The sequence below is a fragment of the Microtus pennsylvanicus genome, chromosome 10 (genome assembly GCF_037038515.1).
Source record: "Microtus pennsylvanicus isolate mMicPen1 chromosome 10, mMicPen1.hap1, whole genome shotgun sequence".
Taxonomy (NCBI): domain Eukaryota; kingdom Metazoa; phylum Chordata; class Mammalia; order Rodentia; family Cricetidae; genus Microtus; species Microtus pennsylvanicus.
The window spans coordinates 81,670,694-81,696,187 of record NC_134588.1 but is presented as its reverse complement, the minus strand read 5'-3'; the positions used below and the strand labels follow the sequence as shown (position 1 = coordinate 81,696,187).

At 43.8% G+C, this 25,494-nt stretch overlaps 2 protein-coding genes across 4 annotated transcripts; one reads left to right on the top strand and one right to left on the bottom strand.

The window, feature by feature from the left end:
- Positions 1-595: 595 nt before the first annotated feature.
- Positions 596-4,172, bottom strand: Dph3 (diphthamide biosynthesis 3). The gene is made up of 3 exons (XM_075988780.1): positions 3,840-4,172; positions 3,364-3,438; positions 596-994 (listed from the first exon to the last, which is right to left on the bottom strand). Exons 1-3 carry the CDS (start codon positions 3,945-3,947, stop codon positions 929-931), a joined length of 249 nt encoding a protein of 82 aa, XP_075844895.1. The 5' UTR covers positions 3,948-4,172; the 3' UTR covers positions 596-928.
- Positions 4,173-4,229: 57 nt separating this feature from the next.
- On the top strand, positions 4,230-24,218 carry Oxnad1 (oxidoreductase NAD binding domain containing 1). 3 transcript variants are annotated; one of them, XM_075988778.1, is made up of 9 exons: positions 4,230-4,508; positions 10,868-11,002; positions 13,305-13,427; positions 13,684-13,747; positions 16,816-16,922; positions 17,850-17,991; positions 21,241-21,483; positions 22,803-22,911; positions 23,895-24,218. In XM_075988778.1, the coding sequence occupies exons 3-9, from the start codon at positions 13,312-13,314 to the stop codon at positions 24,047-24,049; spliced, it is 936 nt and encodes a 311-aa protein (XP_075844893.1). In that variant the 5' UTR covers positions 4,230-4,508; positions 10,868-11,002; positions 13,305-13,311; the 3' UTR covers positions 24,050-24,218. The 3 variants fall into 3 exon arrangements, with proteins under 3 accessions (XP_075844893.1, XP_075844892.1, XP_075844894.1); XM_075988777.1 differs by having other exon boundaries at positions 13,291-13,427; XM_075988779.1 differs by lacking the exons at positions 4,230-4,508; positions 10,868-11,002 and adding an exon at positions 14,035-14,209 and having other exon boundaries at positions 13,353-13,427.
- Positions 24,219-25,494: the final 1,276 nt, after the last annotated feature.

Genomic DNA, 25,494 nt, shown 5'->3' with positions numbered 1-25,494 from the left:
CATTGGCTGTGTTTCTTTTCCTCCTGTCCTAACGTAAGGGATGCACCAAGTATCAGGAGCTGTTCCTTTTACCATTTCCCTCTAGCTTGGCCCTCCTCAGTCACTAACTGGAAGCTACAGAGAAACCGTGTCCTCACAGTCAATTCTATGACTGAACTCTGTGCACAAAGAGCAGCAGGAATGACTGCGAACACGAACAATGCAGTCCCAGCAAGATCAGGGCGGCTGGCTGCCAAAGGAGCCAGAGCGCAGCAGCAGGAAAAGCACAGATTCCCCTAGGTTTCCAACAAAGCAAACAACAGAGAAAGGCCTCCTCTGAATCAACTCCGCAGCTCCATCAAAATAAGGAGCCTGCAGGCTGCAAAGATGGCTCAGAGATTGAGACCATGTAGTGCTTTCCAAGGACCCAAGTCTGGGTCCCAGCACCCATGTCGGTGGCTCACAACCATTTGTGACTCCTGTTCCACGAGACCCGATGCCTCCAGCATTCCTGAGCAGCTGCACTCAACACACACACGCCCCGACACAAATGAACACACACACACACTAAAAATAAAACAGCAAATCTTTAAAAAAAAAATAAAAAGCCTCAGGATTGAAGTGGATGATGTTGTTTTCAGAAAAATGAGTTAGTTTTAAAATGTTCAAATGGTACAACCAGGAGAAAGAAAAAGTGCCAGATCATAAGGCTCTTCCTTTAAATTCAGATGGACAATCAGGAATCCTTCTAATGCCGTGTAAGCACGAAATCCAGGGCTGATGTCACGGGCTCATTTCTTATGAAGAATTCAGCAGCTGATGATGATGCCCACCCACGGAAGAGCAAGCCCCGGAGAGCTGTCCTGTGGAGAGGGGGCTCACTCAGCACTTGATCCGTTCACCTGGGCTCATTGCCTGCTGCCCAGGATGTGGGTCCCTGAGGGCTTCTTCAGCATTTAACTAACTCTTTGTTGGTTGAAGGTGCTGGGACTGTTTCTCCAGACATAAACTGATCCTAAGACAGAAGAAGAAAGGCTATTAGCCACCAGGTGTCTGTTGCACAAATGCATTAACATCTTCTTCACTGCTATATCATTTGTTTCTATTATTATCATTACTATTATTATTATATGCTAGCAATAAAAACATCAAATGTGAAATTTAGGAAAAATCTATTTATAGTATTAGAAAAATGGCAACAAAAAATTTAAAAAGTCTAAGACTTCAGATTAAAAACTGTTGTCCATTGTACGGCGTTAGCAGGACCCTTGCGCTACACTAGATATTCGTAGCCATCGCTGTGACACAACTTGAGGCAAAGGAACACCTTAAAGATTTTTTGTATTTTCACTTATGTGTATGTCCTACCCCACGTGTGTGGGCGGGGCAAAGAAGAGATCGTCAGATTCCCTCGAGCTAGAGTTACAGGTGGCTCTGAGCCACCAGGGTGGGTGACAGAAATGGAACTCCAGGCCTTTTCAGAAGCTCTTAGCCACTACCATCTCTCCAGACCCTACAGCATTTCATTTTTGTGCTGTCAGCACTAGAATAAGAATTAAGAGCATGTTGAAGTTTAGTCCTAAAATCATTATTTAATAAGCAGTGTCTTATAAACATGCCCATTTTGCTAGAAAGCAACCACTTCCCAGAAATTAACGTGTCACATCTTTTAAGGTTTTGCATTAATCAGTTCAATATCTGCATGATCATTCAAATATGTAGCCTCTTTAAAAATAGGTCTCTGGGGCTGGAGAGATGGCTCAGAGGTTAAGAGCACTGACTGCTCTTCCAGAGGTCCTGAGTTCAATTCCCAGCGACCACATGGTGGCTCACAACCATCTGTAATGAGACTGGTGTCCTCATATGGCTAGCAAGGAGACAGACAGAACACTGTATACACAATAAATAAATAAATCTTTAAAAAAAAAATAGGTCTCTGTAGCCGGGCGATGGTGGCGCATGCCTTTAATCCCAGCACTCGGATCTCTGTGAGTTCGAGACCAGCCTGGTCTACAGAGCTAGTTCCAGGACAGGCTCCAAAGCCACAGGGAAACCCTGTCTCGAAAAACCAAAAAAAAAAAAGGTCTCTGTGTTTCTCAACACAGACCTGAAATAATATCTAATTTGAAAATGAGGTTCAGTCTCTGATCTTTATTTTGGGTTTGTTTTTGTTGCTTTTGCTTTTTTTTTTTTTTTTGCAGGGAGCTGGCTTTTTGGTCTTTTTTATTTTTTTGGATTTTTCAGGACAGAGTTTCTCTATTTAACAATCCCAGCCTTTCTAGAACTCTCTCTATAGAGCAGGCTGGCCTCAAACTTACAGACCTCTATCTGCCTCTGCCCCCTGAATGCTGGGATTAAAGGTATGGGCCACGACCCCCAGCTCAGTCTCTGGTCTTTTATCCTGGTTGATGCCAGCTACCACAAGAACTCTGCACATCTACAGTGTGATTCCCAAGGAGTGAGCCCCTAGTCTGTCCTTGTTGCTCTTCGTACCAGAGACCATTTTAATTCAAGAATGAATCATTAAAGTTCTACATTATTGTCTAAACTAAAGCCTGCCTCTCACAAAGCTCTGTGCTCTGGGCTAATTCACCCTACACTCATTTTAGAGTTCATCCTTAAGACTGTTAAGCTCCTTACTTAAGACTCCAAAACATTAACTGCACTTTGGGTGGGGCATAGAAGCATTTACCCCTTCCTACAGTCATTCTCATTGGGTATGAAGGAACAAATTTAACATGAAACTGTAAAATCACAGCTAGGAATCTGAGAAATCTCAAACAAGATAATGTTGATTGTATGCATAAACCAGGCAAGCAATAAAATGCAGTCTTTCGAAATGTCCTGCAGCTCTAAACAACTAAATATTAAATACAAGGGAAATGTCAAAAGAAAGAACATCGACTAAAATACCTTCATATTTTTTCATTCTTGATTAAGTCTTTATCACTAGATTTTCATTATAGAAAATTGCCTTTCCAAAGTGAACACATTACATAATTGAAACTTGAATAACATTATCATACAGCTACGTACTGACCATTTTTAAAGCTTTTTTAAAATAGCCCTTGGTCTAGCATAAAGTTAAGAAAACAGTCTTCTAGGCCGGGCGTGATGGCTCACACCTCTAAACACAGCACTGGGAATCAAAGGCAGGGGGAGCTCTATGAGTTCAAAATCAGCCTGGTCTACATAGCGAGTTTCAAGAAAGCCAGGGCTACATAAAGACCCTGTCTCAAAAAAAACAAAGAAACAATAATAACCCCACTCCCACCCCCCAAATAAACCAAAAACCCAATACTCTTCTGCATTTTTATATCAGACAGGCTGCTTTAAGGTTTTGTCATCACCTTACACCACCACCCCCTTTAATGTATCCCTTACTTTGTCATAAATCACTTTTATAATGAGAGAGCAGCTAGGACACGTTGCCACGTCTTCTCCATTCTCCAAGTCTTCCTACGACGAAATCAAACAACGTACGGTCAGCATAGCCTCCCTTCCGTCATCTTCCCACAAACCTCTCCCATGTCTTTGTGCAAGTCTTGGGTTGGGTAATAACGCAAAGAACTTTTCCCCAAGTGTCACCTCGGAAAACAACCAGGGAGATTAGACTGATTAGATCTACTCCAAAACCCTGGGGTACAAGATCGAGTTCCCTTCTCAAAGAAGCTCCGGGGGGGGGGGGGATTTTAAGGATGGGGCTAGGGAGAACTGCTCCCCCAGCCAGTGTACCCCTGACAGCTTGTTACTACTTTAGGGGCGGGGGTTCAGAAGAACACGTGAGAGACTGAGGCTTGCCAGAGACACCGGAAGCGAAAATGCGCAAGCACTGAGTCGCCGGCGGGCCCTAAGGATACCTTGGTGATGGAGAAGTTATCCCCACAGGGACAGGGGTAGAAATAAGTCTCCGAGTCCTCGTCATATTGAAAGTCCTCGATCTCCACCTCGTCGTGAAACACCGCCATGGTCACCGAGCAGAAACCGCATCAGTGCCCCTAACTCCGCCGGGGCACAGAAGGTCTGGCGTCCCGACCCACCCGGCAGCAGGGACAATCACTTCCGGGAGGGCGCAAGGAGATGACGTACCTCCGACGCAGCGGCCAAATGGGTGACCGGGTCGCGGTCGCCTTGGAGATAGCCGAGCTTGGGCGCTTAGTGCCCGAAGATGGTGCTTCCTGCGCAGCAGGGTTGCGCATCGCTCCGCCCACTGAGTGGCAATGACCAATAGTATGAGGGGTCTCGCGCGCGGCTGGTACGTCACTCCGGGGCCCGGGGAGTTTGGGCCTGGGCCGTGAACCAGTAGTTAGTTTCAGGGCCTCTGGAGTCTCGTCCTCCATCGCTGACTTCAGAGAATCTTTCAAGAGTTGGCTGGAAGCTGCGGCCCTTATTAGAGGGCCGCGCCTCGTCACTGAGACGCAAGGAGCCACGCAGCGTCCTCTCCAGCCCTCCACGGTGGTTGACACACAGCTCTCCTGGAATTGAGTTTCAGGCGACCTTGAGCGGCCTGTTGTAGTTCCTGCCTGCAGGTACTTCGCTGCCTGTCTCACCCAGGCCACCTTCAGACACCCTGAGCTGTGTTGTAGGGGACCAAGATCTGTAAGACAGGGACGAGTTCTAGCCTTATTTGCAATATGCACTACAGTGATAGGTGCAGAAGCGATAATAATATCAATTTTAATTATTGGGGATTTTAGCGGGTCACCCAATGTGCTAAATGTAATTCTATTGATCCTGGGGTTGAAAACCCCATTTTATTTATCTTTAACCCAGATTCAGAGACTAGGCATCTTGCCCAAGATTACATATCGAGGCATAATGAGGGACCTGGCTGTCTCCAAAGTCCAGGAACAAATTATTTATGTGAACTTTAGTTCTTGGTATTAAAAAAGAAAAGAAAAGAAAAGAAATTAGTGGTTTTCCTGGTAGTGTTGTCAGCATGCAGCCTCTTCCTTGAAGGTAGAAGCAAAATGCAAATGGAACGACCTCTGTCCTGAAAGCAGTGCTGGGCCTGTTTTGGTTCCAACCAGGGACTTTGGAGCATTGCTGTGTTACTAGGATCTCACTCACTCAGGTCTCACTGGAGGAGTGCAGTGTGGTGAAAAACCACTGTGGCAGAAGAAGATCCTGGACCCGAGTCTGACTTGATGGGCTCTTGGAGTTGGAAATATGCATTCTTTAGTTCTTCCTTTCTGAGAAAAGATTGAAATCTAATATTGTTTTGCGCGGGAATTAATAGTTATACTATATACTTATATTGTTATACTATACTCAGGTATGGCTTATGTAGCCTACATTTCTGTAACTTACACTTAACTTTTAAGTACATATGGTTTGCGTAAGTTACCAACCTTGTGCACACTGAAAGGACACTACATTTTGAAGTTCTAAAGGCAGAGAAGTCTTTTTTTTTTTTTTTCAAGACAGGGTTTCTCTGTGGCTTTGGAGGCTGTCCTGGAACTAACTCTGTAGACCAGGCTGGTCTCGAACTCACAGAGATCCGCCTGCCTCTGTCTCCCGAGTGCTGGGATTAAAGGCATGCGCCACCATCGCCCGGCGGCAGAGAAGTCTTTGGGAGGTAAAATCCAGACATTGCATTAAATGAGTATATGGAAGGTTGTTTTAAAGATCTCACTTCTTTTTTTCATAACTAGAGACTTACATAGCAGATACTTGTAGCCTGTTGAGGGTTAACTGTAGCCTGTCTGGGCAAAGGAGAAATTCTGTGGCAGTCTTGTATTTTTATAAACACAAATATTTCCCAGGTAGCCTCTGGGACACAGGAAATAACTGACTTTCCAATGTCTATTTTTAGTTCAGATGATCACGGTTGGAACCCATCTTTAGTTCTTATGAGCATTCTTGAATGTGCAGAAATGGATGTAGTTGTGGGTCGGGAGACGGCTTGGCATGTAAAGTATATGGATCTCCAGCACCGATGGGAAGAGGGGCCCAGGCAGGGAGACAGGTGGATCTCTGGAGCACAGTGGCCAACCAGTTGGTGAACTCCAGGTCCAGGGAGAGACTAGCTCAAACAATACGGTGGAGAATGAACACACACAAGCATACACATGATTGGCTGCATCTATATTTGGCTCATAGTATGTATAAATTGTTAGGCCTATTATTTAAAAAAACAAACAAAGGACTAACAAGATGGTTCATCAGTTAAGAGCACTAGCTGCTTCCTCTTCCTGAGGACCCAGGTTAAATTCTCAGCACCTACACTTAAGCTTATAACTGTAGCTCCAGTTCCAGGACCTCCACCACCCTTTTCTGGCCTCTGAGGGCACCAGGAATGGTGCACAGCTGTACACACAGGGAAAAAAACCCATATACAGAAAAACAATAAGAAAATGAGGCTGGACAGTTGGCACAGTGGTTAATAGACTCACTGCTCTGCTAGAGGACCTGGGTTTCATTCCCAGTACCCACATTGAGGCACACAATTGTCTGTAACTCCAGTCCCAATGGATTCAACTTCCTCTTTAACCTCCATAAGCATCAGGTACACACATGGTACACACAAGACATGTAGGCAAACACTCATACACATAAAATAATAAAATTACTTATATAATAAAATAAATGTTAAAAACATTTTTTTTACTGGTACTGGGACTCAAACCTTGGGTCTTATGCATGCTAGATACATGCTCTTCTGACTTAACTACACCCCAAGTCTTGATCTTTTAGAAATCAATTCAGACCCATCAAAACAATTTTCTTGGTCATCTTAAGACCTGAAGTTACAGGGGTGTCTTAGCTACAGTTTTATTGCTGTGAAGAGACACCATGACCATGGTAACTCTTATAAAGGAAGACATTTAATTGAGGCTGGCTTACAGTTTCAGAGATTTAGTCCATTATCAGCATGGCGGCATGTAGGCAAACATGGTGCTGGAGGAGCTGAGAGTTCTACATCTTGATCTGCTGGCAGCAGAAGGAGGCTGAGCCACAGCGAGTGTAGTTGTGAGCCACACTGGATGTAGCTTGAGCATATCAGACCTCAAAGTTTTCCCCCACAGTGACACTTCCTCCAGCAAGGACACACCTCATAATAGCGCTACTCCCTATGGACCAACTATTCAAAACACATGAGTTTATGGAGGCCATAGCTATTCAAAACACCGCCAGGGGCCAGCTAGCTTTTCTTTGTAATTTCTCAACTAATCATTTGCATATATGTTATTTTAAAAAGAGAAAGTAATGAGCCGATTATTTATGGTAGTTGATGCTGTGTTTCTGAAATGCTTATGCATATTGTGCCATTCAAATAACACAGTAGGGTACAGATAGGCTGTATCTTTAGCATTGGGAAATGAGGTTTATGGGCTGAAGAATTAGCTAAGGCAAAGTCATGGCATCGAGTTGGATCCTTCTGATCCTAGAACCAGACTCTTAATGAATAACTGCTCTGTATGATCCAGTTCAAGCAGAATGAGAGGAAACCAGCAGGGATGTTCCTACAGGAAGTTGTAGGGCCCAGATATCCAAACGTTTTCTATACTCTCCATTCTGCCAGCTCTGCTACTACTGCTCTACCAGAATCTTAGACTAAGGCAGCTTCCTGCTTCAACCCAGGCAATCTTAAAAATCTAATCACTTATCTCACATCATGTCCTTCTTCTGGTTGACTGGCGTTCTTCAGTTGCTTCTCGTGAGGTTTATACCTTTACATTGGCCTGCTGTGACCCAGGACACACTTAGGTAGACATCTCCCTGTCACTGTCTCCCAGCTTGTTCTCCAGGTACACTGGCCCTGGCTCTTCTTAGGCTTTGTTCTTGCCAAGATCTCTGCTGTAGTGTTCGCCCCTTCATGTCTGCCCAGCTGCCTCTGGGTGCTGCTCTGGGCTCAGTGGTCCTCACCCCGAGAGGCCTCTACGAAGACCCCTCACCCACACATTTCATTGCTCCTATTTCCTGTCATATTCATCCCCCATCCCTTTAATTGTGGCAGTACCCATCTCGTGCTCAGCTCCTAGGGCTTGACAGCAGGCACCTTTACCCACTGAACCAGCCTGCCAGTGTGATTTAGATAAATACACACACACAAATACCCTTTAGTTTAAGGACTAGAATAAAGCTTAGAAGGTGAATTGAACACAATTTTATAAAGAACCGGGTTGCCAGTCTGACTTAAATAAATACACACACGTGTGTGCATGCACACACATACACACTCTAAGGACTAGAATAAAACTTAGAAGGCAGGTTGAGCACAGTTTTATAAAAATGCCTTTATTTGCCAGTAGGTGGCACTGTTGATCATGGTACTGTTAACAAATTAGTCTTTGATAAAGAGCAGCTTTTGAAAATTAACTTTCTTTAGTTTGCCAGCTGTGTGGAGTAGACTGGCTTTTTCAATTTATATTCTTTTTTATTGATATTTATTGAGCTCTACATTTTTCTCTGCTCCCCTCCCATCCTCTCCCTTCTCCCCTTCAGTCCTCCCACAAGGTCTCCATGATCCCAGTTTACTCAGGAGATCTTGTCTTTTTCTACTTTCTTTTTTTTTTTTTTTTTTTTTTTGGTTTTTCGAGACAGGGTTTCTCTGTGGCTTTGGAGCCTGTCCTGGAACTAGCTCTGTAGACCAGGCTGGTCTCGAACTCACAGAGATCCGCCTGCCTCTGCCTCCCGAGTGCTGGGATTAAAGGCGTGCCCGGCCTTTTTCTACTTTCTACTTCCCATGTAGATTAGTTCTATGTAAGTCTCTCTTACAACATTGTTCACATTGTTGTCTAAATTCTCTGGGATTGTGGTTTGTAGGCTGGCTTTCTTTGCTTTATGTTTAAAAACCACCTATGAGTAAGTATATGTGATAATTGTCTTTCTGTGTCTGGGTTACCTCATTCAAAATAATGTTTCCTGCAAAATTCAAGCTGTCATTATTTTTTCTGCTGTGTAGTACTCCATTGTGTAAATGTATCACATTTTCCTTATCCATTCTTCGGTCGAGGAGCATTTAGGTTGTTTCCAGGTTCTGGCTATGACAAACAAAGCTGCTATGAACTTAGTTGAGCACATGTCCTTGTGGTACGATTGAGCATCCTTTGGATATATACCCAAAAGTGGTATTACTGGGTCTTGAGGAAGGTTGTTTCCTAATTTTCTGAGAAATCGCCACACTGACATCCAAAGGGGTTGTACCAGCTTGCATTCCCAGCAGCAATGCAGAAGTGTTCCCTTGTCCCCACAACCTCTCCAGCATAAGTTGTCATCAGTGGTTTTGATTTTGGCCATTCTTACAGGTGTAAGATGGAATCTCAGAGTTGTTTTAATTTGCATTTCTCTGATGACTAAGGATGCTGAATATTTTGTTAAGTGTCTTTCAGCCCTTTTAGATTCCTCTGTTGAGAGTTCTCTGTTTAGGTCTTATTGGATTATGTGTTCTTTTGGTATCCATTTTCTTGAGTTCCTTGTATATTTTGGAGATCAGACCTCTGTCTGATGTGGGGTTAGTGAAGATCTTTTCCCATTCTGTAGGTTGTCGTTTTGTCTTGTTGACCGGGTCCTTTGCTTTACCGAGCTTTTCATTTTCAGGAGGTCCCATTTATAAATTTTTTCTCTCAGTGCCTGTGCTGCTGGGGTTCTATTTAGGAAATGGTTCCCTGTGCCAATGTGTTCAAGTGCACTTCCCACTTTCTCTTCTATAAGGTTCAGTGTGGCTGCCTTTATGATGAGATCTTTGATTGATTTGGACTTGAGTTTTGTGCATGGTGATAGATATGGGTCTATTTTCATTCTTCTACATGTTGATATCCAGTTATGCCAGCACCATTTGTTAAATATGCTTTCTTTTTTCCATTTGGCATATTTTGCTTCTTTATCAAAGATCAGGTGTTTGAGGATGTGTGGGTTGATATCTGGATCTTCTATTTGGTTCCATTGGTTCTCCTGTCTATTCCTTATGCCAGTACCAGGCTGTTTTCAGTACTGTAGCTCTGTAGTAGAGTTTGAAGTCAGGGTTATGATGCCTCCAGGATGTACAGGATTGTTTTGGCTATCATGGGTTTTTTGCTTTTCCAAATGAAGTTGAGTACCATTCTTTTTTTTGGATTTTCGAGACAGGGTTTCTCTGTAGTTTTTGGTGCCTGTCCTGGAACTAGCTCTTGTAGACCAGGCTGGCCTTGAACTCACAGAGATCCTCCTGCCTCTGCCCACCCCCACCCCCCCAGTGCTGGGATTAAAGGCGTGCACCACCACCGCCTTTCAAGGTCTTTGAAGAATTTTGCTACGATTTAGATGGGCATCGCCTTGAATCTGTCTAAGTAGACTGTTTTAAACAGTATAGTCATTAAAGGTATACTGTATTGTAAAAGCATTTTTTTAGCTTTGTTGTCTAAAATATTAGTGGAACAATGTCCACCTTTCACCGGAGGATGAACTTAATGTTAGAGACTTTGATCCTAAGTGTCTTATAACTGTTTTTCTAGCTGTTGACTAAAATTTTACTTTCTTCAGCACAGCACCAGCTCAAGCTGGGCAGAACCATAAGGGGAACTACCTGAGATCAGACAGGAAGGACATCCGCAGACAGTTGGGTGCAGCCGTGTGGAGGGTATCTCATGGGGTGGGTCCCCTAAGTTGCAGGAGTTGGACTCAGACCATGAAATATCAAGAAGCAGCAGATGAGGAATAAAAAGAAATGAAAGGGTTGATGGCAGGGAGTAGTTGAGAGTGAGGACTTCTCATCGCAATGAAAGTCCCTCCCTTCAGTTTGGTGCTGGGGCTCAAAGCCAGGGTCTGTGTGTGTGTCAAGTAAACACTACTACGGGGATTCACACGTCAAATCTAAATGAGTCTTTTCTTTTGCAAGAGAGACTTGATGGGGCTTTTTCTGTTTCCTGTCTTTATACTTACCCATTTATTGTCTCTGCCATTGCAGGAACTTTGTGGGAATTTTGGTATATGGAAAATTGCTCTGTTCCAGCTGGTTTGAATCCAGAGGTCTTAGCATCGTACCAGGACCAAAATACTGTGTCAGCCAGCTGAGGACCCCCAGAATCCCATGGGTTTCTAAGTAAGTTCTGCTTGATTGCTTTCAGTGACTAACACACTGCTTTTGGTTTAGCATATTTAAGGGAGGTTCATGAGGTAGCAGAAGCCTTCCACCTCTCCTGCTCACTGAGAACATAGCCAGTAGCACAGCTGTTCCTCACTGCTGAAGGGGGCTGGGACAGGAAGAAGGCCATCTGTCTGAAGACTACTTTGGGGGCTGTGGCTTTTGAGAAATTCTCATTTCCATCGCCACCTGATATATTCATTGATTTAGTTTTATCTCTACCTATTAGAACCTAAATTCCCAGAAGCTTTCTTCCAACCTGCCCCGCCAAAGCTTATGCAAGTGCCTGACTCATGCTTGGCCATTAATAAATTTCATTGAATGAAAAAATGCAAAAGCTTCATTGTTGGCTTAAATATTGTAACACTAAGCTATTTCTAATCAATCAATTAGCACCTTCTAAAATGCTTGGGAGAGACATGTTTTATTCACTTCGTTCTCAGAGCCCCTAGGAGAGAGCCAACCAATGTGATGGTATAGTATGGAAAATGTGGGTGTCTTAAGCTAAGAAATTTTTTTGTTTGTTTGTTTCTTATTTTTCTGGTTTTTTTTGAGACAGGGTTTCTCTGTAGCTTTAGAGCTTGTCCTGGAACTCGCTTTTGTAGACCAGGCTGGCCTCGAACTCACAGAGATACACCTGCCTCTGCCTCCAAAAGGCTGGGATTAAAGGCCTGCACCACCACCGCCCAGCTAGAAGTATTTTTTAAATGGCACAAGAAAGTGGTATGGGAGCCACACAGTAAATGGCCTGACTCTTAATCAGTGCCGTACCCACTCGTCTTGTGACTTTAAGACATAAAGTGGTAGGGTGGTGGTACATGCTTGTACCCAGTGCAAGGCAGGAGGAGTCCACATTTGAGGCCAGATTAGGGAACACAGTAAGTTCATAGGCCAGCCTGGGCTGATTTCATAAAACCAAAAAGAAAACAAGAGTAAAGTGTTGAGAGTCTTTATTTCATTTTTATTGAAATGTATTATACAGACAGAAAGTATCTAGCTACAAGGACAGTTTGAAGATTTTGCAAAGTGGACCTCCTGAGGCACTCAGCAGCCATACACTTTCCAAGACTGAATTCTAACATTCTGGGTTATTTTTGTTCTAGACTCTTTGGAGTCTAGCTACTTTGATGCATTTGAACCTGCAGCCTATAACTGAATATTACTGTATGTAAGTAAAATGTATTCCTTGTCATGGATGCTGTGTATAGTGCATGAATATATCACACTTTGCCTACTGTTGTTTGTTTCTTTTGGATAGTTCCTAGTTTGGTCTGTTATAAATGGTATTATCTATTTTTTTTTAAATATTTGTGAACCTTAAGCTTTTATAAATAATAATTCTTAAAAGCTTTATTTTTAGCTGGGCAGTAGTGGCATATGCCTTTAATCCCAGCACTTGGAAGGCAGAGGCAAGCAGTTCTCTGGGTTCTAGGACAGCCTAGTCTACAGAGCGAGTTCCAGGGCAGCCAGGGCTACGCAGAGAAATCCTGTCTTGAAAATCTGCCCCACCCCCGCAAAAAAGACTTATTTTCATTTTGAATTATATGTGGTGTGAGTGTATGTGTGTGTGTGTGTGAGTGTGGAGGCCAAAGGAGTTAGATTCCTGGAGTTGCAAGTAGATATGAACCGCGTGATAGAGTTGCTGGGAATTGGGTCTTCTAGAAGAGCAATACATGTTTTTTTGTTTTGTTTTGTTTTGTTTTGGAGACAGGGTCTATATAGCCCTGTATGTCCTGGAACTCAGTATGTAGACCAAACTGGTCTCAAACACACAGAGATCCACCTGCCTCTGCTTCCCAAGTGCTAGGACTAAAGGCATGTTCTGCCATACTCATTCCAAATCCTTAAGCAATTTTATTTAAATTTTTCATTACATTTCTTTCATTCTTTATTTGTGAGGGGAGACTGGGGATACACATGGAAATCAAAGGATAATTTGTAGGAATTGATTTTCTTCTTCCATTGTGTGGGTAGGCACTTTGATTTTATGTGTATGGGTGTTTTGCCTGTGTATTTGTCTGTGTACCATGTGTTGGTACCTGCAAAGGTCGGAAGCGGGCATCAGATACCCTGTAACTGGACTTACTTGCCATATGGGCACTAGGGATTGAACTCAGGTCCTCTGGAAGAATAGCCAGTATTCTTAACCACTGAGCCATCTCTCCAGCCCCCACAGTCTTTTGCCACTGCCCCTAACATAGTCTGGCATTTTTCTACTTTTCTCTGAAAATGATTTGAAATTTCAGTTTCATTTGTTCAGGAGCGCCATGGCCCATGTTGTCTTGATTCCTGGGTTGACTCGTAGCACTGTGGAAGCCATCTGCATGCAGGCTGCTTCGTGGAGATTGACAGCCAGCACTTGGCGGCACCTTACTCTAACCAGGTGAGTTGTTGGCCTTTGCTGCCATTTGGGTTAATTCTCAAACCCTGATCTCCTGATGGTTTGGGAGGTCCTTTAAGAGAGGCAGCATCCTGGCTTCAGATCGGAAATGAGTGGGCATTTTAGCACTGGCAGAGGTTTGCTATTTTATAAAATCCACAATTAATCACATTTTTGATAGCCATGGTTTTTGGCAGGGGAAGCTAGTTATGTTATGAGGATAATGCTTACTAATCTAATTTTACCTTCTTTTAAAAAGCATAATGAAATCCAGAAGGAAAGCTGATCACTTGGAGAGAACTGCAAGTGTCCTCCGACGGGAGGTCTGTATCCCTGGGGCATGGTGGGACAATCAGGGAAATTTTATTTTCCTCCCCTGGAATGTCCTCAACAGGGGATAGGATAGCTGATTTGGAAGCAGTGGCTGAGCGGTATTGAGATTTTCCACTAAGTTTGGTGTGAACGGGCTGTTTTGGTGAGGGGGCACAGACGGACTAGGCGCCCTCCACACAGGCACATTGAGGGCATGCTGTAGGAGAGGGAACTGTAGGGCCTCTACACATGACGAATGGCTTACCTTTTTTTCTTTTTTTGCCATCATGTCTCAAAGTCCATGTTCGCCCCACTGTAGAAGCACCTCCTAGCTCGTCAGAGCAGCACTGACAGTTGAGACAGGAAGGTGGACGAGCTCACTGCCCTTCCCCTGCAGACTGTCAGTCATACTCAGGCTATAGAAAGCTAACCTGCCAGCTGAAGGGTGCCGAGGATCCTCACCCTTTACCTCAGTGAGTAACCCTGTTTCCACTTAAAAACACGCAGTGAATACTTGCCTTTACTTTTTCAGTTGTTTCGCAATAGTCAGCTATATTTAGTTTAGTATTAGAAGTCCATGTGAGGCAAGATAAATCCTGTTTGTATGCACTTCCACAAATGTGATCAGGCATATTGCCTCCATAGTTGTGTGTGTTAATACCAGGGTACTCTTTAACATACAGGTATGTTGCTAGGCCCTACTTTGAAAACTTAGTTCTCCTTTAGAGTTGCCTCAGTGCTAAAGGTGATTGCTGATTCCTTTGTCTTCTTTTTGAGATGTAGAACGAGTTCAGCAGAGTAAGTTTATAGGTATATAGGAAACTATCCTTTTCCCGTTGATAAATCTGAAAAGATTTTCAACACACAAAAAGTGTTGGCTGTATAAATGTGAAGCTTGTTAATGATTTCTTCTTGAAAGTGAAATCCCATCAGTTGTAAATTAAAAATAGTTTTGATCACAAACATGTGTGTACTCTTTTTGTGGCATGTGGAGATGGGTAGATAAATTAGAGTGATATTGGCAAACTTTATTCAAAGGTCTAGGTTGTTAGTAATTTCATCGCTAAACCGAAACCAGGCTACCTATGATTCAGAAGAGCAGAAAGGACAGGAAGATTGTGTAGGCTAAGGGAACTCATTTCAGGAGAGGAAGGAATGGAAGGCAAGGTTTCGCAATACTTTAAAGACTTTCTAGTTTGCTCCCATAGAATAATTGATGGGCTACAATGGATACGTGGTTCCAGTCCACCACGTTGTACTGGTCCTTGTCATCCATGCCCACAGTTCCCCTGGGATGTGCTGTGCAGTGGCATATATAATAATAAATGGATGAAGCGCAATATATGATATAAAATAAATTAATGCAATAAAGTAGGTAACAAACAATATGCACTTACTATGAGCCAGCAGCATTAGCAGTGCTTTTGTTTGTATTCGCGACGTCAGTGCCCCCAGTAGCACTGTGAGGCAGGGGTGTTACTGGTTTCAGTTCCTAGTTGAAAGTGGCTGGGACATATGCCCTGTGTTACATGGTGGTCAATGGTGTTGCCAAATTGCAGTGGGGGCCATCTCGCTGCAGAGTCTCATTCTGTTAGCAGCTGTGTCTCTTCTTTCCATAGTTTCTTTCTAAGCTGCTCAAGATAAAGCCAGTGGCATCGTATATCATGTCTGATGAACAGGAAGGTGCTAAAGAAAGGATAGATGTGAAGAAAGGGCTAGCTGGTAGCTGCTTAGAGAGCAGTATAGGGCACAGATAGGGTTAGGATCAACAGTATATGTAGAAAGGACATTGCCTGGTGGCACACATCTGTAATCATAACGCTGAGGTAGACATAGCAAGTTCCAGGCCAGCCTGTGCTGTGTAGAGAGACCCTGTCCCCCCCCCCTTTTTTTTAAGGTATAGTCCTTGGGGCTGCCATAGAAAAGCACCCACTTATTCTCCAAGACAGGAAGAAGAAGGGATTAGCTACAACGCAAAGAAAGAAAGGCAAGGCATTTTACAGCAAAGGATGGAAATTTTAGGAGCTATGTTGAGGTAGTGAGACTTTTCTACTGCATTGTGAAAAGTCATCTGCCCATTGAGAGTTGGTTGGGCCTGGAAGTCCGGTTGAAAAAAAGGCCAAAGTGAGCTAGCATCAGGGCAGGAAGTTTCCAGAGCATCTCCTGGCGGGGCTGGTTGGGAGTCCTCTGTTGAAGGGACTGCATTTGATCTTCTGCCCACTGCCCAGGTGGCATTGCAGAGAAGGAGTCTGAGGGGAACTGTGTCTGTCTTCGACCCTTCGAACAGTGTCCCAGCTTTAGGGGAGAAAGAGAGGTGCAGAGCAGAGGTGGAATAAAGGAAGTAAAGACGTTTTTGCAGTTGATAGGTGCTAAGGCACGAATTACTCTTCACGACTAGTTCCCAAGTCACTCCGCTTGGAAGTTTTCAGAAAGTGCATTGAGAACGGTGCTTCCCAAGCTCCCAGTAGGAAAGGGCTCTTGCTTTAAGGTCATGAACTGCTTATATTTTGGAAAAATATAATAAATTAGAAAAAATTTAAGAAATAAACATTCAAGCAAGGCGTGGTGGTACACACCTTAATCACAGCCCAAGCAAGGTGGGTGAGTTCAAGGCCAACCTGACCTAAGTAGTCCCAGGCCAGTCAGAACTACAAAGTGAGTCCCTGGCTCACAAAGCAGGAAGTGCATGAGTACAGACCCAGCTCACTGGTTCTTTGTTCTTTAAACAGTGCTAGCTGCTTTCTATGAAAGTCTGCTGTTAGCATCTATGGACTTCTTCCTCAGAAGCAACTATGGCCTCACCTGGCCCACTACTGAGGGGGATAGTAGATGCCGAGCAGGGTGGCTGAGGGCTTCCCACTCACAGTGCTCTTCGGGGTACCTAGCCCAATGCTCCGATGGATACTAGTTACCCAGTACCTGTAAGGATGATTTTTGTATTCAGAATAAAATAGTGTTGTAGAGGTCTCATAGAGTTCATGTGGTTTACCACCTGATAGAGGGCAGAGCAGAGCAGTGTGTGCTTTGCCTTGTTGGGCAGTTCCGTGTTTCTAAGCCCCGAACCTCTTTGCTGATTCAGGTCATGGCTACAGCTAAGGTGTGTGAAATTGCCCAGGAGTCTCCATCAGTGAAGAGCCTCCGTTTGCTTGTCGCTGATAAAGACTTCTCTTTTAAGGCTGGCCAGTGGTGAGTGGTGGCTCCCTTTCCCTGTAAGATAAGAGGTGTCACATTTTCTTCTGGATAGGACTTCTGTGGGTACCTGTCCCCCACTAGAAGAGAAGGATTCTGGGTCATTTCAGTTTGGGCATATCTATTTGAGAAGAGTCTCTCATTGAACGTAGCTCTCAAGATGATTTTTTAAAAAAAAATGATGAGGACAGATGTTAAGCCAACCTTGTAGTCTCAGAATTTTTCTTTATTTGAATAGACAGTGGTCCATAGCAGTGGGTCAGGACCCTTAACAGGGATTGCTAAGAACATCAGAAAACTCAGATATTTACATTATAATTTATAACAGTAGCAAAATTACAGTTATGAAGTAGTAACAAAATAATTTTATGGTTGGGATCATCACAACCTGAGGAATTGTGTTAAAGGGCCACGGCAATAGGAAGGTTGAGAACCACTGGGTCTGTAGTTTTCAGTGTCTTTGATATAAGGGTGATAGCAGCTTCATTAGAGTAAGTTCCAACGTGTCTGTTCTCTTGTGTGGGGTGGTTTCTGGAGGATTGGCATCAGTTCTACTTTAAGTGTGCGGTGCAGCTCACCAGGGATGCCACCAGAACTCTCCTTTGTGACGTTTTATTAATTCAGTCCTTTGAGTTTATGTAGATCTGATGAGGTTTTTCTGTTTCTTCTTGTGCCATTTTTGATAGTTGATGTCTTTTTAAGTAATATGTGGTTCATGTAAGTTAGCTTTTAGCATAACAGTTCTTCAGAAAATTCCTGAAGAATTCTCTTTATTTTGTTTAAGGTTGGTTACAAATCTTTTATTAAGTTAGCAGTTTATATTTTTTAGTCTAACTAAAATCTTGTCCATTTGTTTTTTTTGCCTGCTGTTGACAGTCTTCTTAGCTAGTACAACAGGAATGGTTTGTTTGTCTGTTCTTTCAGGGTTGATTTCTTTATCCCAGGAGTCTCCGTCGTTGGTGGGTTTTCAATTTGCTCTAGTCCCCAACTGCTAGAACGAGAGAGAATAATAGAGTTGGCAGTGAAATACACAGACCACCCTCCTGCTATCTGGGTTCACAAGAAGGTAAGCAAAGACCTTTTAAGAAAAACCTTTTCTTAGATTTATCTAATTTTATGGTATGAATATTTTACCTGCATGCTTATTTGTGTATCATGTTGTTGAGGACTGACCTCGACAGACATACTTCTTACCAGAGTAGGGGCATGGGAATTGAAGACATATAAGTAAAGAATATGAAGATGCATAGAAATAATAAGACAGAAAACATAGAAAGTATCGGGAGGGCATTCCAGTTACTGAAATCCTGAAATTCTACCCGCGTTTATTTTTCCATGGTTTTTATACCCAACATAGACTTTATTAACAAAATACAAAGGATAACTCACCCAGTCAGTGGCTTTATTACTTTGAGACATCAAACCATTAGCATTCTGTTGTCTATGTAGCAAAGAAGACCACCCTTCCCGAGGTGACCTCATAGTTACTAAAGAAGGAGCAGAAGTACATTTGCATATCCTGACCGCCTGGCAGGATGGCATGGACCTACTAGAATGAGCTCTCTTAATTTCAAAAGAACCAAGCAGTCGTCTCCTGAGCTAGGAGGAGCAATATGCTTGTCAATCTCCAAACTCTCTGACCTGACCAGCAGACGAGGTGGAAATGGGCCTGCATTTTTTGGCCTCCACACCATGTGCGTATCTGTTTCTCTCAGAGTCACTGATGGTTGTGGGTCACCATGTGGGTGTTGGGAATGGAACCTGAGGCCTCTGTAAGAGTGGCGAGTGCTCTAAACTGCTGAGCTTCTCCTAGCCCCTCAACTAACTTTTAAAGTTGGAGATCTGAGCATCTCCATCTGCCTCCATTAAATGTGTGTTCAGTTGTAACCCAGACCCGCAAGAATAGGGTCCTGAATGGCAAGACGTCCAGTGGGAGGACCGGGAACTTGCAGTGAGCAAACTCACACTGAGTTCTCCAGGAAGGGTGGAGAAACAGAACCTTGTTGGTGAACTGTGTTTTAAAAGGATTGGAAGCATTCTATACAAACGTTTGAAAATCACCTGTTACATAAAAAATCTCACTATGACCATCCTAAAGGAAGGAACTGACTCTGCCTACTGTCTGGAGGGGAATCTCCTGCAGTTACAGAGTAGTGCTCAGGGGTCATTAATGCTGAGTCTTTGGTGCTCCACACTGATCACCACAGGCTCTTCATCCGGGCTTCTGAGAGGATCCAGTTCTAACGGTTGCTTGTAACTCGTACTGTCTCGTAAGGTTTACCCCCATGCTTGCGTACACCTCCTGCCATTACCCGCTAGGACATCAGGAACAAAGTGAACTTTAGTTTTTGACCCTTCTTTCTTTTCGTTGCCCCTTCTTCCAATACCATAGTATGTCTTTTATATTGACCCACAACCTCCATCCTATTTCAGGGTTTTCTTGCTTACCAAATGTACCCAGAAACTTAGTACTGTTTCATTCTTTTTCTGGAAATCATTGACAGTCACAAAAAGAGAACAGAAAGCAAGAGCTAACTTTATTCTCATTGCTGTGTTTGTAAAGGTTGCAGAGTACTCTCATGTGTGGGAACTACAAGTAAGGCAAGGAGGGAAGCCAGTAGTAGCAGATCTGGCCAGAACACCAGCAAAAATGCATAGGGGATAGACACGTGGCACTGTCCCACACAAGGTTTCTCTCTCATTTCTCAGTTTCTTTTGCTCCAGGTTCTCATGACAGGAGAGAAGTGTCTATGCCAGTGACAGGGTTGCAGCAAGGGCAGGGCCTCCCGGATTTGGGATTCTTCTAAGGCTTGAGATGGAGGAGCATGTTTAGCACTGCAGTCACCAGTGCAGCCATGGCTACAGTACACTCTTCTGACCCAGCGGCCCCCTTGCCGTCAGAAGGAAAGCCCACTCGCTAGCCTGTGACTCCTACATATTCAACACAGTCAAGGTTAGGTATTCTTCCCCTTGAGGAAGGATTTCCATTCATTTAACAATTCTTCACCAATACGAGACTTAATTAGTGAATTCAAGGGATAAGTTTGGTCATTTAAGTTGTTGAACCTCTAATTAAATCCCTGCTCAGAAGTGTCCACTGCTCACCTGGTATGAGAGGAGCCAAGGCCTGGATGCCAAGGTTTTGACCCTCCAAAGGCATGTGATATGTGACTAAATTCTGTCCGTCTGTGCCAGGAACTCACAGGGAGACAGAACTGTGGTTTCACTGTGTAAATGGCTGTGTTCCCAGATCCTGGTTTCAGAGGGAGGCAAAGAGGCAGACATACCCAGCACCGCGTCTTCTCTGAGAGCCACAATAATCCAGACATCTTTTCATACACAACCCGATGCTAGCAGGAATCCCCTGCCCCCTGAGGAGAGGAAGGAAAGGGACCGATAATCAAAGACTATTTATTTCCACACTCAAGTTTGGACATGTGAAAGCTTCACTCTGTATAAGGTAGAATGAGGTAGAAGTCAGAGGACTTCTATACCACAGTATGTGGTCTGCAGATGCAGCTGGTGTGGGCTTGCCGCGTGGGGGACAGCAGGACACTCCTGTCACCACCTGGGATGTGGTCTTCTAGAACAGTGAACACACCCAAGTACAGTTACATACTTGTCACATTCTGGAAAATTCGGGTCCACTTAGATCTGTGCGAAGCTATCTGAGTTTATTTGTAAGATGAGTCATTGTTCAGGTTCATCTTGATTGTGGGTGTGATGGAGAAGAGAGTGCAAGATTAATTAGTGGACTGGAGAGATGGCTCGGTGGTTAAGACCACTGGCTGATCTTCCAGAGGACCCGGTTCAATTCCCAGCACGAACAGCCTCCTCGAAGGAGGCGTGAGCAGTCACAGCTGGTACCACAGTGCCAGTGCAAGCCTGCAGCGCTCATCTGAGGAGGGAGCCCATTTCTCAGCCTGGGTCAGAACATGGAATAGGACTTTGATGAAGGGGTGCGGGGTGCATACCCCAGAGTGCCTGCCTGCCTGGGTTCATTGCCACTTTTGTTAGCTTAGCTCCTCACCTGTGAAGTTAATGGCAAAATCTCTGAAGCAAGTCCCCCTTTTTTATACCAGAATGGCTGTGTTGTGTGGGTCACAAAGTTGGGATAGTGAGCAGCCTACATGCTAAACAAGTAGAATCAAGCCCTAGAAGTCCCAGGCGCTGGGAGAATTGAAAACAAGTTGTGCAGATTGTCCTAAATACTGAAATACAGGCTGGGGTCAGCCTTGTGGCTTCCCCTAAACAGGATGCTTGGTCTGAGACTCGAGCTGCACAGGACCAAAGGATCTTTTCTTTCTTGCTTCAGTGCACACTTGACTCTGAAGTGGCGCTCAGAGTGGGTGGAGAGTTCTTCTTTGACCCTCAGCCCACAGATGCCCCTCGAAACCTCGTGTTGATTGCTGGAGGGGTTGGGATTAACCCCCTGCTTTCCATCCTGCGCCACTCAGCAGATCTCCACCGAGACCAAGCAGACAGAGGAAGAGGCTATGAGATAGGAGCAATAAAGCTGTTCTACAGTGCCAAGAACACCAGTGAACTCCTGTTTAAGGTAAGGGGGAGATACGTTTACAGGGTGCTGTAAGCAAGTGTGGGAAATTGTATAGTCCATAAAGAGCAGGTGACGTGCAAAGGGGACAATTGAGGCTTTAAGGACACAAATGAGCTCAAGACAGAAGGAGAGGAGTGTATGTGTGGGTAGGGTGATCAAAATAAACTGTGTATAAAAATGCTATCATGAAACCTGTTACTTTGTATGCTAATTAAACAATGAAAACTCATTCAGGCAAACAGGACAAGAAAGAAGTGAAACTGCCTAGGGGATTGAAAGGGAGTAAAGGGAGAAGGATGGGGTGAATATGGCTGAAGTGCTTGGTGTACGCCAATGAAAGTGTCTTTATGATGCCCATCACTAAACAATGAATATAAACCAATAAAAATAAATAGGCATGCATATAAATGGGAATTTTTTTTCTTAGGTTCAGATTTCTCTGCAAAGGTTCACATAAAATACTTGTCAAGGCTTAATCAATTCATGTGAGAATTAACAGGCCATTTCACCCAGGGCAGTTAAACATGTTTCCAGTTAAGTGTCAGGGTAAGATGAGTCTTAGTGGGCATCTTATTCTTCTGTTACTGTGATATAACGCTCTGACCAAGTTAACCTAACATGGAGGTTCTGGTTTCAGAGCGTTAGAGTCCGTGAACATCGTGCAGCAGGCAGGCAGACTTGGTGCTGAAGCAGAGCCAAAATCTCACATCTTGAGACACAAGCAGGAGGCAGCGAGGGCTACCTGGGAAGGGCATGAGTCTTTTGAACCCTCAGAGTCCTCCCCAGTGACACTCATCTAACAGGGCTACACTTCCAACCCTTCTCAAACAATTCTACCAACTGGGGACCAAGTATTCAAACTGAGCCTGGGGCCATTCTCATTCAGATCACCACAGTGGGCTAAAATCTAGAAGTTAATGGAACAGAAAAAAACACTAGGGCCAGGCAAGGTGTCTCACACCTGTAATCCCAGCCCTGGACATATGAGGCTGCAAGATTGGGCATTCCTGGCCAAATCCAGCTACATAGCAAATTCAGGGTTAACGTGGACCACATGAGACTTCCTCAAAAACCAGGAGGAGGCAGAGATAGAGGAGGTGGTGGAGGAGGAAGAAGAGGAGGGGAATGGTGGTGGTTTTAAGACATTAGCCCTTACTGGCCTGAAATTTGCTATGTAGACCCTACTGCCCTTGAACTCATAGAGACCCACCTATCTCTGGCTGCCAAGTGCTGGGATTAAAGGCATTCTACCGTTGTACCCAGCTGTGGTTTGATTTTTTTTTTAATTATAGTTTGACCCAATTTCTTTGACATTCCAGAAAAATATCCTCGATTTGGTAAATGAATTTCCCGAGAAGATTACATGCAGTTTGCATGTTACAAAACAGACGACGCAAATCAGTGCAGAGCTTAAACCATTCATCACAGGTGAGTCCTCTAAAGAGATTGGCTAGCTATGCAGTAATTGGATAGACAGGCCAATTGGTTAAGCACAGATACTTTACTGTTAGGGGTCACCTGCTGGGAATGTCATTTCCAGGGGAATTGAGACAGTTCATATAGAAATACTTACTTGTGATTTGCTTAGTATAGATAGGTTTCTTAATGCCTGTATTAAAATTGTACTTTTCACAATTTTTAGTAGATCCTGGCATTGTGACTATAATATACAAATAAATTATACTCCTGCTTTGATGAATCAGTTCCATTTGCCACCTATGGCTATTTAAATTATTCAGTTTCTCTATTTGGAAGGAGTCCTTAAAGTTTTTTTATTTACTTTTTGTTTGTTTTACTGTTTTGGGGATAAGGTCTTACTGTGTAGCCTTACCTGGCCTGGAACTCGTGAAGATCCACCTGCCTCTCCTCTCCAAATGCTGAGATTAAAGGTTTGAGCCATCATACTTTGCTAAAGTTATTTTAAGTGTGTGTGTATATGTGTGTGTCTGTGAGTGTGTGTGTGTATGTGTGTGTGTTTGCAGTTCTGTATGGATATCAGAGGACAACATTTAACATTCGGAGCTTGGTTCTCTCTTTCCATCTGTGAGTCTCAGAGATCTAGCTCAGGTCATCAGACTTGGTAGAAGCCTCTACATGCTGGGCCATCTTACCGTCCTGAAAGGATTTTATTTATTTCTTAATAAAATAGCCACTTACTTGGCTGAAGGCAGTTTTCATCTCTACGAAGGCGGGTAAGCTTGTGGGCTCTCTCTAAAGAGCAACTGGCGATGATGAGCCGTCTGCTTTGCTTGCGTAGGCCTGGGAAGCCTGAAGAGACCCAGCACACAGTGAACCATGGTGCAGATCAGGCTCACGGCGCTGCAGGTGACCTCTGCCACCCATCTGTTGTAGGTCAGGATACAAATGTGCCTAACCTGATTGGTGTTTCTTTTGTTTTCCTTTTTTGGTAGAAGGAAGAATAACGGAGAAGGAGATACGACACCACATTTCAGCAGAGACTCTGTTCTATATCTGTGGCCCGCCTCCAATGACGGACTTTTTCTCTAAGCAACTGGAGAGCAGCCATGTTCCCAAGGAACACATTTGCTTTGAGAAGTGGTGGTAGGGAGCCGGCCCAGACCTGAGAGCCACTCAGGAGAGTGAGACTGTTTAGGGTTTGTGGATTTGCCTCCGCCTGAGTTGTCTTTTTTAAAGCTGTGAACTAAGTGTCCAGTCCAAGACTAAAAGAAAAACCAGCAACAGATTTACACAATAAACATGCTGTCAACTCGTGAGTCAAGCTTTTCTTGACTATCCTGATTTTTTCTTTCGTTAATATCTATTTAACTATCTCATGATACTTCATTGTTATGGAGTTTCTGGCCCCTGGGAAAAGACCATACACTCAGTCCAAATTGATTACCTACCAGCAGGATGACAGTCTCTGAGCCAAGTTTGAGATTGCCCTGAAGGAGGGGTATTGGGAAAGGTTTATTAAGGGTGAAAAGCACATGAAGACTTTCAACATCTACACAAGCAAGCAAAATCTGGTCTGTTCTGTCAAGTGGTCAGTGTGACTCAAAACAATCTGTGAGTATCTGTAAACAAGTTACAGAAGCCAAAGCAGAAAGCAGTTAGTCGTCGTCACGAGTGGAGGGTCTCTGCTGTGGATTTCTGGTTAGGGGTCACTGAGTCAAGGCTGTTTTCTGGGAACCTGTCTTTCTGGAACTTTGAGTCTAAGGCAAGCAGTCATTAGGTATTAAGATGGAGGTCTAGCACAAAATGGTTTCACTGGCTGACCTTTACACCATGAACTGATTAATGCAAATTTTTCTTTGCCATTAGGAAGAAAAATGGTCTACTTACATTAAAGGAAAATATGAGTTTTGTGTTTAAATTATTGGACAGAGATTCATGAATCTTGTGTTTAGTGAATTTATAATTTTAAATACATTCTTAATTTTAGTTTGAAAAGTCTTAATATTTAATGTTATTTTGTTGTTGTTGTTGTTGTGTTTACATGGCCTATAGCCCCATGTGAACCCCCAGTGTTGCATCAGGAAATGAAAACTCATTAAGAAAACTGCTTTAGTGGGTTGAATATCCTGTTTTCCTTCTTGGTATTGACTACCCTGAGTAATTATTATTAATTCTTCTGTAATGAAACCTTTCTGCAAACTGTCCCCTGCCTTACCACTGAGGAGCTGGCTTCTTATTTGGGGCAAAGGTGTTGGTAATTGTTCTTTCATTCCATCAGCAGCTGGCCTAGCTGGCTGTGCAAATGTTCTTAGGATTGGCTAAGAGGTGTGGAGCCATTTTCGAGTCCTGCTTGTCTGCTTTTCCCGTCCCTCCTTTTTAGGGTTGTTTCTGGCTCCAGCAGGTGGGATATACACATCACTGGATGGTTCTCTCCTGTTGCAGACTAGATCCCCAGATCCACAGACATGGCCAGACTGTCGTCCCCAGCTGCTCTGATGAAACTGCTGAAGGTAGAAAGCGCTGTCTACCTCTTTATATTTGGAGGGATATGTCCAAAGTTCATACACTAATTGAAGCAAAAAAGGCTAGGGC

Coding starts and splice junctions, on each gene's coding strand:
- Dph3 (XM_075988780.1), bottom strand. CDS start 3,947: ATGGCGGTGTTTCACGACGAGGTGGAGATCGAGGACTTTCAATATGAC. Junction 3,439..3,839: donor ATAACTTCTCCATCACCAAG/GTATCCTTAGGG, acceptor ATTTCGTCGTAG/GAAGACTTGGAGAATGGAGA. Junction 995..3,363: donor TAAAAGTGATTTATGACAAA/GTAAGGGATACA, acceptor CTTCTGTCTTAG/GATCAGTTTATGTCTGGAGA.
- Oxnad1 (XM_075988778.1), top strand. CDS start 13,312: ATGGCCCATGTTGTCTTGATTCCTGGGTTGACTCGTAGCACTGTGGAA. Junction 13,428..13,683: donor CGGCACCTTACTCTAACCAG/GTGAGTTGTTGG, acceptor TCTTTTAAAAAG/CATAATGAAATCCAGAAGGA. Junction 16,923..17,849: donor TCTTTTAAGGCTGGCCAGTG/GTGAGTGGTGGC, acceptor CTGTTCTTTCAG/GGTTGATTTCTTTATCCCAG.